Source organism: Apus apus, chromosome 3 (assembly GCF_020740795.1).
Source record: "Apus apus isolate bApuApu2 chromosome 3, bApuApu2.pri.cur, whole genome shotgun sequence".
In the NCBI taxonomy this organism is placed as follows: Eukaryota; Metazoa; Chordata; class Aves; order Apodiformes; family Apodidae; genus Apus; species Apus apus.
Genome location: NC_067284.1, coordinates 12,206,757 through 12,222,623, shown reverse-complemented (window position 1 = coordinate 12,222,623; position 15,867 = coordinate 12,206,757). Strand labels below are relative to the sequence as shown.

The following is a 15,867-nucleotide window of genomic DNA, read 5'->3' as shown; positions in this document are numbered from 1 at the left end:
TAGCCTGCAGGTCCATATTCACCCCCGTGGTTACACAGCTGGCTTGGGAAAGCCCTCATGGATCATTCCTCAGGGATGCCCTGCAGACTCCAGGCACCTACCAATGCTGTCCCCCATACCTGGGCTAGTTCAGGGGCGCTGCCTCTCACGGGAAGGGTTTTATGTGCCACAGCTGCAAGATGGCTGGAATGCAAAATAGGGTGAGAATGAACAAGTCCCTTGACAAGAGCAGTGCTATGGGCTACAGAAAGCCACAGAACTGGAAGAGCCACAACTGCAGCACGCCAGAGCCTCATTTCCAAGAGCCTCTTTCTCCTGGCTGAGGGAGGGCATGGTTTTCTGTAGCCTGCATGTTGTCAGGGCATGCCATCAATAACTTAATGCTCATAAAAAAAAACCCCAAACAATCTCTGCTCACCCACCCCCCAAAACCGGTCTAGAAAGAACTTTCAGAGCCTGCCCTGTCATTCCCAAGGCACATGATTCCTTATACCATTTTCCTTAACTTGTTAAAGCCTTTTCCATACACAGGCTTTACAGCTTTCTCCAGTAGGTCTGTCCTGTTAAATCAGACAGACCCCTGCAGAGACCCTCCCCATGGAGGCCACATGCACAGTATTACAGTAATAATATGCCTTGTCCATCTCAACATCTAGGCTGAGATCAATGGTTAGAAGGGGTTTGGACAAAATTTCCTAGCTGAAATTTTGAGACTTGAGAGCATACAACAGCTCAAATCTGCTCTTTTAAGATAGCATTAGACCAACATGATTTTTGGGTTCAGACACAGGGTTACAGCCAAGTGATCCTCTTCTCTTGAAAGCAATTAGTTTTTCAGGATGTTCCTGGCTCCTTTGTTCCTGGTTCCAACCTCGATCTCTACTACTTATTATATTACTTGCTATCCTACTTGATACCTTTCCTCCTCCAGAGAAACTGTCCCACAAGTTTACATCTTCCCACTATTTTTACTCTTCAAAGCAGTGCAGATATGAGGGCTGCAGAGCCAGCTCAGGAAGACCTGTCCTTCCCAGAGACAGATGCCAGTATCAGCAATTACCTTACCTAAGAGTGAGGAGGTAGCTGACAATGTGCTTGGGTTGCAGATCCTGAGAAGATCTATATAGGACCTCATCATACCTGTGAAGAAAGGATTGTTTGGTGTTGAACTGGTAGGAAGTTGTACTCACGATATAAGACTACCCAGACTTGCTTAAGTCAGAACAAACACAACTGCAGAATTACCAAAAATAATCTTTAGAAGCAGACCTAAGCCATGTAATTAACACACATTTGATAATTTCTTCCTTATTCACTTATTGCTGAAGGAGATTCTGTTCCTAGTCATGCAAACACTGTAGATGGTAGAGCTCAGAGAGGCAGGCTATAGCAAAGAGAGCACAGGAGCTATATTTGCTTCTGGAACATTATGTCTGGCTTTACATTTCAACAGTAATTTTAAGTTCCTAGGAGCAAAAAAACATACATTAAATAACCAAGACAATCAAAACAGTCCCTTAAAGGATGTTGCCTTTAGTAAATGCAGTTTAGAATTTTAAGTAGGTAAGAGAATCTTGTAACTTTAGAAAAAACAAAACCAAAGTGCATTTACATAACCTTGGAATACAATCTGCTTAGGTAGTACAGTATCAATCTGGATAATGCAGGCAGAGTCATGGAGATCCATGTTTATTCTTTGTGTGTTTTGTGCACATCATTCTTTCCACAGCCTGCAAGAAGTTACCAACACCTCTGGGGCTGAGCAAATTTCAGATTCAAAGTGGACTTCCTGGTCTTTGCTCAGCTCCCAGGCCTATCCCCACCAGTATGCCCAAGCTGAACTGGGATCTTCCTCTTTTAAAGGAACGCTGCAGGGGAAGTGGGGAGTGGTCAGGTAAGAGCCATAGCACCATGGAGGGAGTGCTCCCCATTCCCTTAGCTGATAAACTAGAAAACATCTCCTGCATGTGGACTGAGCAGCTCTTCTCTGCCAGCAAGTGCCAGGCAGCCCCTGATCAAACAGGGAAGGGCACTGCCCTGGTACTGCTGTGCAGCAGATGTGAGAGACCATCAGGGAAACCTCTGCATTGTCTCAGGGAGAGCTTGGATACCAGCAGCTGCTGGCAAGAGACAGAGATGCAGGTATAGCAAAATTACTAATAATTTAACAAGCATCATCAAATAGCCATTAATAAAAGCTTCATGAAGCAATGAAGTTGCTATCAAATGAAAGGGCCCTCTTTTGATACCAACTTTGTTGCTTCATGAAGCTGCCATTTCAGTGCAGTCTGTGCCTGCGCAACGGGCTGGAGCGAATCCAGAAGTTTATTTTAAGGCAACTGGTATTGGAAAGAAAACTAGACAAACCTGAGAAGATGCTGAAGAACAGAGATGGCATCAGGCTCTTGCAAGCATGCCACATTAACACCAGTTACCTGCTCATTCCCATGCCTCTGTTCTAAACTAAAATGTAAGAATGAAAAACAAATGTTGAATGAAAAACTCACTAGCAAAGCTGAACAAGAAAAACAGTAGTTTGTGTATTTAAGAAAAAAGGGTAGGCATCTTCTGCTGAAGCTGAATGGAACACTGAGACCCACTAGCTGACTTCAAGATAAACAACACGGAAATTTCTGCTAGCCCTTCAGTATCAACAGGATTAAAGATAAACATGGACAATAGCTCCAGAAGCTGCTGCTAAAAGGACTAAGGAGGTAGTCAGTACATTAGTAACAGTAACCTAATACCATCAATACCTAGATGATAAGGGAGTACAAGAGGAACAGAGTACAGAAAGGGATCAGGCTTCATGCTCTCCCTGGAGACCATCTCCTGTTACCATTGCTTCAGACCAGGTCAGTACAGACCTTTGGCCTGATCCAGGAAAGTATCTTTACCTGCTTGTATGAAAATACATATTGATGTCTGCATTAAAGATCCTCTGATAAATCACTATAATTGATAAAACTGTTCAAAGTGGACTTTTCTGAAATTATTTTTAAAAAATAGTTAAATATGTCAAGTGTTTGACCAGAGTCAACAGGAAGGGGCCTGCTTTTAACTTTGGTTACCAATAGTGGCAAGTAACAGAATGTTAGAAAAACCACGAGCTACAGTGGTAGCCAAAAACATCTAAGTTCTGTGATTTGGTATATTTTACAAGTACAGGCTTTTTGATTTTTACATCAGTTTCCTTAACCCTAGGGCCACCATTCTTCAACAGTGACACCAACCACACAGAGAGGCTGTTCCTAAAACTGAGGAAGTACATGGACAGTAAGCTAAGCCCTATGGAAATTTCATTTTAATTAGCTTGCTCGTCTGGGAGGTCTCAGTGATTCCTATCATTGACTGACACCTCTGCTGAAAAAGTGAACATGTGTCATGCTTAGGGGAGGAGTTAACGCTACTACTTATAAAAACAGTAAGTTAATAAGATTAAAATATATGTCCAACTGTCCTGCATACAAACATTTCTTTTACCTGTGGAGTCTGGCATGGGTGTACTGCAAGAACACGCCTGTATCTCCACGGCTTTGAAGAGCTCGATCCCAGCTAAACTGATAATCCGACGACAAAAGGCCCCGGAAGTCCTGGAACAATAAATTAACGTCACCTGGATATGGCTCTCCATCTCAGTTTCTAACTCATCACAGAACATACAAACACCTCTGAGCCAGCTGAGACTCACCTGAATTATTAGTGCCGCAAGACCAACTTTCTCTGCTGTCTCCATAGGGTCTTCTATGTCTTTGGTTGCTGAAGAGGAACATGGAAAAAGAAATGGTAAGTCTCTAGTCATGTAACAACTGCCTTGCTCAGACTTGGAGATGCCAGGAAAACAGCATCCTCCACAACTGGGAACTAGCAACATGGAAATTGTCAGCACATATACAGCGAGAAGTCTAGGATATAAATCTTCCTTAAAAGCTGATACCCAGCTGTCTCAGATGGGCTTTTTCCCACTTCCCCTAGTACCTATAAGATGAAATTTCAAGGTCAGAAGTTTTCATTATAACAGGCTGGATAGACTACACTGAATTCCTCTTCCCAATTCAGACAGACAATCTCCAGGATCAGGAAGAGAATGACAGAGCAATTTAAATCTTGTTAAAAACTCCAAGTTAGACGGAGGCATGAATAGTCAAAGAAAAATTGTTTCAGTGGCTAACGGAGCACTGGGATGTACATTCAGGGAGTAGTTACATCATCCACTGTAGATATCTATACTGAGAGAACATGAACTGAGAAAATCATAGGACAGTTTGGGTTGGAAGGGGCCTTTAAAGAAATTCTTTAGTGTGAGAGTGGTGAGACACTGGAAGAGGTTGCCCAGGGGAGCTGTGGAAGCCCCATCCCTGGAAGTATTCAAAGGCAGGTTGGATGGGGCTTTGAGCAACCTGGTCTAATGGGAGGTGTCCCTGCCCATGCAAGGGGGTAGGATCTAGATGATCTATAAGGTCTCTTCCAACCCAAAGCATTCTATGATTAAGTCTGTCATCACAAAAGCTAATTAATCTGGAAGAATCCAAGAATGTCCTCACAACAACTGCAGAGAATGTCTGCAATGCTGTATCCAGGTTTTTCACAACTCAAGTGATATTCCTCAGCAGATAAGTAGCTGTTGTGTACAGAAACTCACCAAAGGGCCCATTCCATTCCCTGTCTCACAGGGACGTCCACAAGGCCAAGCTGGTGCTCCAGTTCATCAGAAGAACATTAAACTCGCCTAGAGAACAGCACTCTAAATGCTGGATCTTCTGGGAAATCAGTTACTTCTGTTTGGACACACAATCTTGCCCAGTGAAAAGATGATGCTTTTGACATTTTGATACAGCTTTCTACTTTTAAACTCGGATCACACTGCACTCTACCAGGGTCTCCTCTTCCTGTTTCTCTCTGCTGGAAGGGATGATTCTTATCAGTCCTTTACAAGGTAAATCTGTTCCACTTTAGCAAGGGCCGAGTGCATTTTTTATTACGGTATATGTAAGCTATTACATTTGCAGAGTTAAACTAACAATTTCTTGTCCCAGCTGATTTCCCACTAACAGCAGAATATGGGAAGTTCAGCTGTTCTCTTAAGGAACCACTTGGACAGACCTAGTTTTGCAGCACAGTTTTGGTTTTCTTTGATTTCTGTCTTTTGCTTTGCTATTTCTTCATGCCAGATCAGCAAAGCCAGGTGAGACAAGTTTGAGTAATTCATACTACCCACAGCTTTGCTAGTTACAAAATTCAGAAAGAACTAAGCTTGAAAAGTGTGGAGATAGTTCATAGCCGGGACAAGTCTCAGACAAGTATGTTTAGACTACATTTCATGACTAAGATTTGTTTCAAAACAACTGCTCAGAGTTTTACTTAGATGCTTGAGAAGCAGACAAAGCTAGCTAAGAGAAAGTAACCAGGCAAAGGGAATAATGGGCACTATAGGAAGGATTTACCTGGACTGCAGGATTCATTGACATGAGTAGAAAGAAAAAGGGATGCCAGTAATGGAAACTTAAATAGCAGTAGAACTGTATACAGTTAATAGCAAAGAACTAGTTTATACAAAGGTGTTTAACTAATCACCTCCAACTCCACACAGGCATGATTTTTAAAGATAGCACTGGCTGTTAGATGCCCAGCTCCCAAAATCATTTCAATGACAGTGAGGCATTTTGATGTAATATCTTACACTGGGGATGCAAACACTCTCAAATATTTGAGACATTGCTATTATTTAAGATTTCTTATTTTAAAAAGGGGAAGTAAGGCAGGAATTCAAACATAAAGGGCAACATTTCTACAAGCACAGACAGGATTTAGGATTTAATGGGTAAGTTCTGGGGAATGCTGCAGTGCCATCTGCACACTTCTTTTAGCTCTTCTGCCTGTGCAATGGAACACAGGTGTATTCTCTGCTCTATCAGTTCAGTCCAGCAGAAAAATAAGTTTGCTTTGCACCAGCTATGATGCTAACATTTAATCTGAAGCTGTAAGCTCCATCCCTCTCTGAAGTAAAACTGGTTTGAATCAAGGGTCACCCTTCCATCAGTCTGCCTGACCCCCCCTTCTTGCCCCCTCTACAAGCAAAGTTACCTGGATTAAAAAAGTTGAGGAGGCAGAGCAAGACAGAGGCACACTGCTAAACCTGAGGAGTTCACGGATTCCGTTCAGCACCCAACTCCAGAAAGCACAAGAGGGGGCAGCATTTCACTGGGAACAGCTTGAATCTTTACTGCGGCAAGAAGAAACGGCTCTGAAACCACAGCCCGAGGGGCAGACAAACATTCCCTTCAGCAGGTCCTGCTGCAGAGCAGCAACCTCGGGGGACTCCGGAAACAGGCAGGAGGCTGGGAGGGTGACTAGGCTGTAGCTGCAGTCAGGCAGCCACGGTCAATCTTGCCACAGAAAACCATCAAAGCCACAAATCCTTTGGATTAAATCTGACTACTCCCTGAACTCCAGCCCAAACCCCACTATCCACTAGTTTGTCCCTCCAGAAGAAAAAGCAGCTGTCATCCCCCAAACACAGGTACTTCCTTCCCAGTGCAAAAGCATAATGAAATAATTTCACTGAATGTTATAATTTGCAAATCTGTAATTTGGGAAATTCACAGAGTTGCAAAGGATTATTTTAACACTTTATATTATGGCAGATACAAAAAGTTCACAGATAGGATGTGTCCCTGCCATTAGTCTGATGCAGGGAAAAGCAAAGGGTAGAAAAGATGACATGTTTTTGATCAACACAGAACATCAAAATAAATTAATAAGACCTGAAATAGCTAACTTTTTGCAGAGGCCATGTTCTGTAACATCCTTGAACGAGCTTCATTCAAAACATCTTCCAGGAAAATTACTTCCCCTCTCCGAGTCTTCATCCCTTGAACTAGACCAAAAGACACATGCTGGCACCTGTGTTGAAAAGCAGCAGGACCTAAAATTACATTTTAATAAAGAGAAATGTTTGCAGTGTTTGTTCAGAGCTGGATTCTTGCCAGGAAAGAGCAGTAACAGCTGAAAAAATAGTGCTCCAACGTGGGAAGCTTGGTGATATAATCAGTAACTCTCATTTCAGCAACCAAAGCTCCATACTTATTATATAATGGGAAAATTATGATCAAAATTATGATAACCTGGTCATTTGTGTGCTCTTGGGAACTTCTCATGCTACCAGCTTTAGTACAGAGGACTCAGTGAAATAAATTGCAATAAATTGAGGAGAGGCAGAACGTAGACAGATCAAATTACTGTGGCAACACAGAACTGTTAATAACATTAGAAAGGGAGTCATAATAATTCTGTTGTGGCCACATTAAACTAAAAGTGTAATCAATCACTGCTAATAATAAAACATTCGTTGCTTCTGCTCACAACAATCTCAAGCATTATTTTGGATCCATAACCCAAGGTAATTTTAGTGCAATTCTAAGCACTGTGAAAGGAGGCAGACTAATATTTCTGTAGGCTAAAATCCTGTATTTAACCACAAAAGATATGCAGTCTGTCAGAGAGGAATGTGATTTAGTCTGCAGATCCATTATTGACCTTTGCCCAGATTGCTAACAAGATTGGTAATTACAATGAATAACAGAGGGGATACATTTGCCTGCAACAGATATTTCAGGCCTGAAGCACGATTCAAACTCAGATTCAGATCTCTGCTAAGATGTCATCATTCAAGAAGTAACAGTTTAATATGTGATCACACAACATCCCAGAAGCTATGTCACGGAGTCTCTGGAAGATTGTTTCCCTTTTTCCCATTTTTACATCCAGCAGTTATGAAAGACCTGTTAGATGAGAAACAGGGCTGTTTTTCACATCCCAAACGCATGGCAGTGTCTCCCATCACAACTCACACAGACCAGTGGAAGCGGATGTGTGGAGTGACAAGGCTAGTGCTGAGGCCCAGAGGCCCACGTTGCATGCAGTTCTGAGGGGTTTGTTTTCTTATTGGACTAGCATCAGTTGTGTCCTACAGGCCATATGTCTGCTTGCACTCTGGAGTTCATTAGTTGCACACCAGCAGCAGCACATCTTGTAGCTCAGTTTCATCCAGAATGCCTACATGATGTGCTGCAGCGTGGTGGTAGGTGGGCACAGTCAGGAGGTTCCCTCCAAAAGACAACTCCACTGAAATCCCATTGTACGTGGCACCCATTCTTTAAAAAATTATACACATATATATTATAAAAGGCATATAATTAAGATTCATAAATGCATACCTTTCTGCCCAGTCATAACCCATGAGCTTCAGTATTTGGAACAGATGTTGGAAGTGATTCTTTTGACTTTTATCTGTCTAAGGAATAGAATTGGTGCATATCAGAAAACACTCCAACTTGGATAAGGATTAACTTTTAACAAACATACCCTGTGCCAGTAAGTTACTGCAAGCAGATTTAAGACCTATGAAGACAGGCAAGACTTGAAAAAATTAATCAGCTGGAATCTGTGACAATGAGATTTTGCACCTTGACAGAAAAAAGTCATCTACCTTTTACAAAATTATTATTCCTAGGTTATGAAGGCAAAGCCATGAACTGAAATGAAACATTGATGTTCTTAAGTTTCACATAATCTGTGAGCTGCTCCCCCCCAAAAAAAGAAAAAAGAAAAAAGCCTCCATTTTTACTTCAAAACTTTGCTGCTCTTGTTATATTCCCATAGTTTGGGAAACCAAACTTTGAAGTTCCTTTGGCTTAGAAACAGAACACCTCTTTAAGCTCTCTGTCTCTAGAACCCAGTAGTTTCTTTTGTGTCCAGCATCATTTGAGGAGCTTGACATAGTAAGTCAGGTGCATAATTAAAAAAAGAAAGTATAAATGATCACATTTTCATTTTAATTATGCATCTTGTGCTCTCTTCCACTTCCCATTATTCTCTCCTTTGAATCAAGGCAGTTTCTGATGATAGTTTTGTTATGTCTAACAATCTTTCTGTTTCTAGCAACAGCTCTTGCTACAAAGGTCACTTTCCTACCTAGTTGCTTTGACTGCATCACACAAAAACTCCCTTATCCCCCCCTTAAAAAACTGTAGTGATAAACAACCACTGATTCCTTATTTGTTTGGGAGCAAGCACAGTGAGTGAAGTGCTTATCTGTGTTTTTCTGAACTCTACCACTGTACCAAGCCTGGAGCACCTGCCTCCTCTTTCACAGCTACTCATAACCTGTTCTGCTCCTGTGCATCACCTCCCTCTGTACAGATTCACTAGCAAGGCTGATCACAGAATCACAGAATACCAGGGGTTGGAAGGGACCTCTGAAGATTAAATCCAACCCCCCTGCCAGAGCAGGACAAAAAAAACTAGGGCAGATCACTCAGAAAGGCATCCAGTCAGGTCTTGAAAGTCTCCAGAGAAGGAGACTCCACAACCTCTCAGGGCAGCCTGTTCCAGTGCTCTCTAACCCTCACAGTAAAGTTCGTCCTCTTGTCGGAATCCATTGCCCCTCATCCTGTCACAGGGCACAAGTGAAAAGGGTTGTCCCTGCCTTCTTGCTGCCCAGCCCTCATGTATTTGTAGACATTAATTAGATCCCCCTTCAGTCTTCTCCTCTCTAGACTGAAAAGCCCCAGGTCTCTTAGCATGTCCTCATAAGGCAGGTGTTCCAGTCCCTTAATCATTCCTAAAGCCTTTGTTGGACTCTCAAGCAGATCCCTGTCCCTCTTGAACTCGGGAGCCCACATGAATATTGGTGGTCAGCGTTTCAGGCAAGGCCTTCCAAGGTCTTTTCCACACACCTCACATAAGAGTGAAGCTGTCTACACCCTAACAAAGCCAGATCTCTCTCACCTAAAGACCTCACAATAAACTTTGTAAAGTTCAGATCAGGGCCAATGTGTCCTGGCCAACACTGCCTCGCCCTTTCCTTTGCTCCCCTCTAAGTCTGAATTAATCTCTATTCTCCTGCTTCATGAGAGATTATACATTCCATGATAGAAACTGGTTTTGGTTTGTGTGTACAACAGGGTGTCTGTCACCACCTGGACCACGCACAATCACAGCATTTAAAAGCCTACTTGGAGGACTGCAGTCTTCTGTGAGTAGATACTGTGACAAATCATGACAATATTCACTGACAAAAGACTCCAGTCCTTGTGAACTCAACTGCTTCTTCTTGACTGTTCACAAGAGCAGAATTTTCAGCTAAAATGAAACTAAAAGTCAACTTAAGTTTGCGGTTAAGACTCATCTTGACCAATGTATAAAGAAACAGCATACAGAAGAATATTCCAAATCATTAACAGAAAATAATTAATAATAATCTAATATATTTTTTCAATAATCCTTTAAATTCCCATGGAAATAAGAAGATAAAAAGAGAGGCCAAGATAAGAACACGCATCAGGAAGGACAAACAATGCCAGGTTTCAGCTGGCCACCTGAAAACTAAGTATGAACTCCTGTGTTTTTGGGAAGCTGTGTGAGAACTGCCAGAAATGTAACAATGCATGTTTATTCTGCTGGAACAATCTACATAATTAAAATAGCATGAAACCCAAATTTTTTTTTTAAGAAGAGTGGAAATAAACACTTGGAGTCCCACACCACTTCATCTCTGCCTGAAAGTAATACTAAAACATGGGTGTGTAAGTAGGTTAAAAAAGATGAACCTGGAAACACTACAATTTCCTAAAGCTACTTTTTTCATAGCTTTGTAGCATGGCAGAAATAACACAAATGCTCAAAAAGAAGATTCCTTTCATGAAGAATGTATCTATTTTTTTTCTTACAGGCCCCCAAATTAGATGTGTCCAAATATAGTCTAAGTGGTTAGCTCTAAGGGAGAAGTTTGCAGCCTGAGAGTGTGGAGTATATTTAATTCTTGACATAGAAAAGTTTTCTCATCTCCTGCTTTAAATGCAACATTCAACAGAATCTCAGCACCTCCTCAATAATATACTGCACATTTTGAAATGTCTGAATATTTTGCTCAGATCATTGCATTTTTATGAAATAAATAGGGTTTTTAAAAAATATAAATTGGGGGATGCACTGGTTTACAGCATTACAGCTGATAAACAATTTATTGTTCTTTTAAACAAGCTGATCTGATGAAAAGAAGATGATCTTATGAAATAAGACTAAGAGTCTCTAAATAATTTTCATGTAACAAGATCAGGATTCTGAAATACATGTGTATGTAGTAGTGATTCATTACTGATACTGCTGGAATTGTTAAAAGGCAAAATAATCAAGCCAAGAAACAAAAAGATTCCTTGTCTACAGCTGCTTTAGATTAAGCAGTATTTTATGTGTGATTTCTACGTAATGAAACCAAGGCACTGTTCAAAGCCATAAAAATTTACATTTCAGATAAGATACCAGGACTTTAGAGTAGGCTTAGATTCATTTTACAACATTAATTTATAAATTCCTAAATTAACATTTTATGACCCCTTATAACTCTAACAGCTTTTTCTGACTTGTTTAAATATTAATTACAACATTTATATAGAAAATACAACGTCGATTGCGTAGAAGTTCATTTAAAATTAATTGCCATGAATTTTTAAAACAGATAATAACTCCTGAGATTATTTTTCAACTGTTCTCTGGGTCACGAACTGAAACAAAACCCAGAAACACTGCCACACTGAGGCATAGTTGCTGGGCATTTCTTTTACTGCCAAGAATACCATGTGCCAAAATCATACTGGGAGCAAGAGGCCCCCTGGATTATTGATGAGAGTCAGTCTCAGAAGTGTTTGGTGAATCTGGAATTACTTACCACATAAATCATAGTGTCCCAGCTATGCCTGTTCATTCGGTCTATAGCAGCAGCAAGATCTCTGAAAGAGATAATGAGAAACTATTTGGATTTTCACTCAAATACACCTCATTATTTGCCTCTTGGGAAAATAATCTACTCTTAAGGAGGGAAGAGGACTGCCTGATTAGAGGGATCCATGTCTGCCTTACACAAAAAAGTGGACATGAATACTTTGTTCACGACATGTTTGAAATGTTTTTTTTAAAACCATCAACTATGAAAATTACTGAGGAAACAGTTCTTAGGCACAGAGTTGTCTGGTCTCTGCTTACTGAGACAATCAATCAACCAGGAGAATTGAGAGAAACAACCTTCTCCTGGAAAACTAACCCAGTGTTCAGTGTTATATTTTATGATAAAAAGCTCATCTTCACACACACAAAGTAGTGCAGAGAAACAACTTGCTCGAGCCCCTCCCAGGGCTGGCACAGGAGAGCCATCATCCTCATGATCCAGTCTGAAACCCACCTCAGGGGTCACCAGGAGCAGCTCTCCAGACCACCTCCTGACTGAAGGAGGTTACTGCCTAAGTGACATGGGGACACATGGCGTGCAAGGGGAAAGCATTTTGCAGTTGCACAAGGCTTAGTATGGGATGCTTAGGGGAGGAACCAAAGATGGGAAAAGAGAGGGAGAAGGTGAGAAAAAGGACAGGTGGCTTGTAAACCAATTGCTGGTTAGTATATTTGGTTGTGCCCTGCACCTCATCAGCACAGTCTGTCCTGTCTTCTCATTACACTTTATTTCAAACTTTCCCTAGGTGAAGGCTTCTCTCTTCTGTGTGCATGTGTGTTTGAAGGTCTAAGTATCAGTAACTGGAGTTGGGGGCTACTGCTCATTTAGGCCATGCATCTGTGGTGCCAGCAACTGAAGGGACTGGAGGTAAGTGAAATTAAGTGACAGCAACTAGAGTCCGCCCATGGGTCACACGGGCCAAGTACTGCCAACAGCTGGAGTGAGGGCACACACACCCACATATATTTCTTCACACTATTACAGCTTCATCCTAATCAGCCAGAGAAGAATAAAATGAGGCCATTTGTGCTGAGTGCTGAGCACTTTTGTCTGTGTTGCCCTGTTTGGTTGGCTGTGAGTATATACATGTGTTTGTGTGCCTACCGGGAACAGCTGCCCAGCACTACTACTGGCTGGACATGTGGGCACAGAGCTGTGGCTGCCCTGCCTCTACCTGGCTGAAGGATTCAGCAGCTCCCTCATGTGCAGGATTGACTGCAGCATCTCTCTAATACCCTTGTCCTGAAAAGCTGAACACAGTTTACCCCAAGGGCTAGACATCTGATTTATTTACACAAAGAAACTGTTAAGGCTTACATATTAAAATACCCAAGAGGAATTCTAGGGTACTGATGGGAAGGCAGGAAAACAGTAATAAAATTGATGGTACGGTGCTGGTGGTCCACTGAGTTAATTAAGACATGGCTGAAAAAGCCATTTTTTTCTGCATGACACTGCCAATAAACATTTTAACCAAAAGTCTTTCTAAAACCTTCACTTTTTGGCAAGTGGTTATTAGAAGAAGAGATCCCAGCTTTGTTTTCTAAGTCAGTAGCTGGATAAAGTATTATGACTCATGGAAAGAGACTGCTTAACAGGAAGAAAAGTATTTTAAAGCAACTGTTTTTCCTGGGTCGTTTTCATCCCATCGTAGTTACAGTGCTGGTTCCAGTTACAATTACTCATTTGTCAAGGTGTTCCATCCCAGAAATAAAAAGCTTCAAAATCTCTACTATTGGTTACAAATGTAAGAATGTACAAAAGTTTACTGGCAAAATAAACAGCATGAAACACAGATGGGCTTACTTGCCTTGTTATATAAAGTGATGTCCCATCACTACGCATGACAGTGGAAAACGATGAGAGGTCTTTCTTTTCTGAAAGATCCACAACTCCTGTCCCTTTTCTGTAAGTTAAGAGAAAGTGCTGAAATAATTGCAAGTCAGATCCAACATACAGGTGAAGTTCAGGTAAGAGAGAGGTCAGAAACAAAATTGAGGCCTCGTGCTGTAGAACCCCCCTCAGTCTAGATAATCTCATTGTATTCTTTGGATGACTCTCTCCTCTAGGTCTTTTTGAAGACTATTCCTCCAAGTTTGTTGTCAGCACTGCTGATGCCAGGGGGTCCTCTGCCCACCTTCTGGCACATTCCATGACTACAGCTTCTGTCTCAGTTCAGACAGGCAGCACATCAAAGCAAGGATCTAATCTAACTCTGCTTATTTAATGGCACATACAGCTATCAAGCTAATTAACAACATAAAAAGCCATTAGGAGTTAACACTGTCATTGTACCTAATCTGTCATGGCCAGGCTTCTATGCTAGCCACAAGGAAAGACAAACTTAATTTTCAGCTGTGATTGCACAAATCCAGTTGGCCTTCTACTCAAACAGCTACCAAAATGACCTAGAGAAAACTCTTTCCTTTAGATGATGTAGGCACCTCACTCATCATATTTAATTTGAAATACAACCAAGTTGTTAAGTAAACTACACCAATAGAATGAATAATGAGCTCATACATAGTTTTCTGAAGGAGTCCTTTTTCCTCCAACATCTTTAGAACTTCCTGGGACTTCTCTTGGTAAAATGATTCTCCAGAATATTCATCAAAGTGCACTCCTAGACGCTGAAAAGTTCCAAGAATATCAGAGAAAGGAAACATGGTTAGACTAAGGCTAATCATTTATTAAAATTCAGTCAGATTATAGGTCTGTGTCACAGGTTTGGCAAGAGTGTAAAAATTAAGTTTATTCCAGGAAATGTCACTGCATTGTTAAAAGGAAAGGATGTTTGGGTTTTGATTTAATTTATTTCTGCATTAGAATTAATCTCCCTGAGTTTAATACAGTGTTGGATATTAATGTTCACGAGAAATTAGGAGTAAACTGGAGAAAGCAATTAGTACAAAAAATCTGAGTTAGGTCTCTAACTTGCTGTGCTGGAGGTGAAACCAGTGGACTACAGAGAAGCTACTTGGACTTCAAACCAATCCTATTTTAAAAGGATGCTAAAAGAAATTAAAAAAGCAGAAGCTGCTCACAAACACTTCTGAGCACATGGAAATTACCATTACCAGGAAGGCTGCGGGTGCACCTTGGAGAGACAGGATGGCCTTAACTGTCAGAACTGGGTAAGAGGTGACAGTACAAAAGACCAGGTCAGTCCCTCAGCTTGATACAAGTCACAAACTCTTGGAGTTGTGAGTTAGAAAAAAATGTCAAAGCCCATCAAAACAGGGCACACATTCCCAAATTTCATTGCAAGAATGTGGGAAAGAAAAACGCCGGTTTTCAGATCGATTCTTGAGTAAGATCACTCAGTATTAGTACCTAGAGACTAGATTCAGTGACAGAAAGTGTATCTCACTCCTGTCTCCCAAATTCTTAGGATTCTTGTTGTGGTCAGTGGCACAAACACTTCCCATGGAACACTGGACACTGCCACAGAAGGCTGCATGGCAGCTCATCTCCACCTGCAGGTAATTACGGACTAACTACTTTTGTAAGCTCTGTAATTACTTACAGTCAATTTAATGTGCAACACACACAGCTCTGCACTGTAACATTAGATCAGAAGTGTGAAAATGGAGTTATCTTCTAATAAAATTTATTACATGGGAACTGTTACATTTGGTAGGTTGTTGCTGATTTCACAGACAAAGCAAAACCGAACAGTGTTTATCTAACATTGGTTTGCTTTGTTGCATAGCACCATATTCAGGGCTTCTGAGAAGGCAGGAAAGGGTCAATTACATGAACTCTATTAAACAAAATGTATCTAGGCTGTCAGCAACTGAAGTGACAGTCTGCTTGGATGTTAAATCAACTACTGTGCTTTTTCCAAACAGAATGGGGCATGACCTGGCATATTTAGACACATCTTCCCCACAACTCTGTAAAGCTTACTGGAAAGGCAATGAATTGGCAACATTACAGCAACCTCTGCTTCTAAGTCAGTTTGCTGCTTGGCAGTGTCTTGGATGAAAAGGTGCTGTGCACTGTCAATTAAATTGATGGAGCAACAGATAAAAAAAGACACCATTTTACCGACAATACAGAAAAAGCAGTGGGTGATTTGT

The 15,867-nt window shown here is 41.2% G+C and overlaps 1 protein-coding gene across 5 annotated transcripts in view; it reads right to left on the bottom strand.

Moving 5' to 3' along the window:
- Positions 1-15,867, bottom strand: part of RARS2 (arginyl-tRNA synthetase 2, mitochondrial) — a 42,207-nt gene that overhangs the window by 10,297 nt on the left and 16,043 nt on the right. For all 5 annotated transcript variants that reach the window (XR_007888922.1, XR_007888923.1, XR_007888921.1 and 2 more), the window contains exons 10-19: positions 14,309-14,415; positions 13,596-13,691; positions 11,729-11,789; positions 8,217-8,293; positions 6,779-6,903; positions 3,692-3,759; positions 3,484-3,593; positions 2,368-2,463; positions 1,066-1,140; positions 120-183 (exon numbers count right to left, since the gene is read on the bottom strand). Coding sequence is in view for 1 of the 5 variants with exons in the window: in XM_051613770.1 (XP_051469730.1) it covers positions 120-183; positions 1,066-1,140; positions 2,368-2,463; positions 3,484-3,593; positions 3,692-3,759; positions 6,779-6,903; positions 8,217-8,293; positions 11,729-11,789; positions 13,596-13,691; positions 14,309-14,415 (879 nt within the window). In the remaining 4 variants the exon portion in view is untranslated. The remainder of the gene's footprint in view (positions 1-119; positions 184-1,065; positions 1,141-2,367; positions 2,464-3,483; positions 3,594-3,691; positions 3,760-6,778; positions 6,904-8,216; positions 8,294-11,728; positions 11,790-13,595; positions 13,692-14,308; positions 14,416-15,867) is intronic.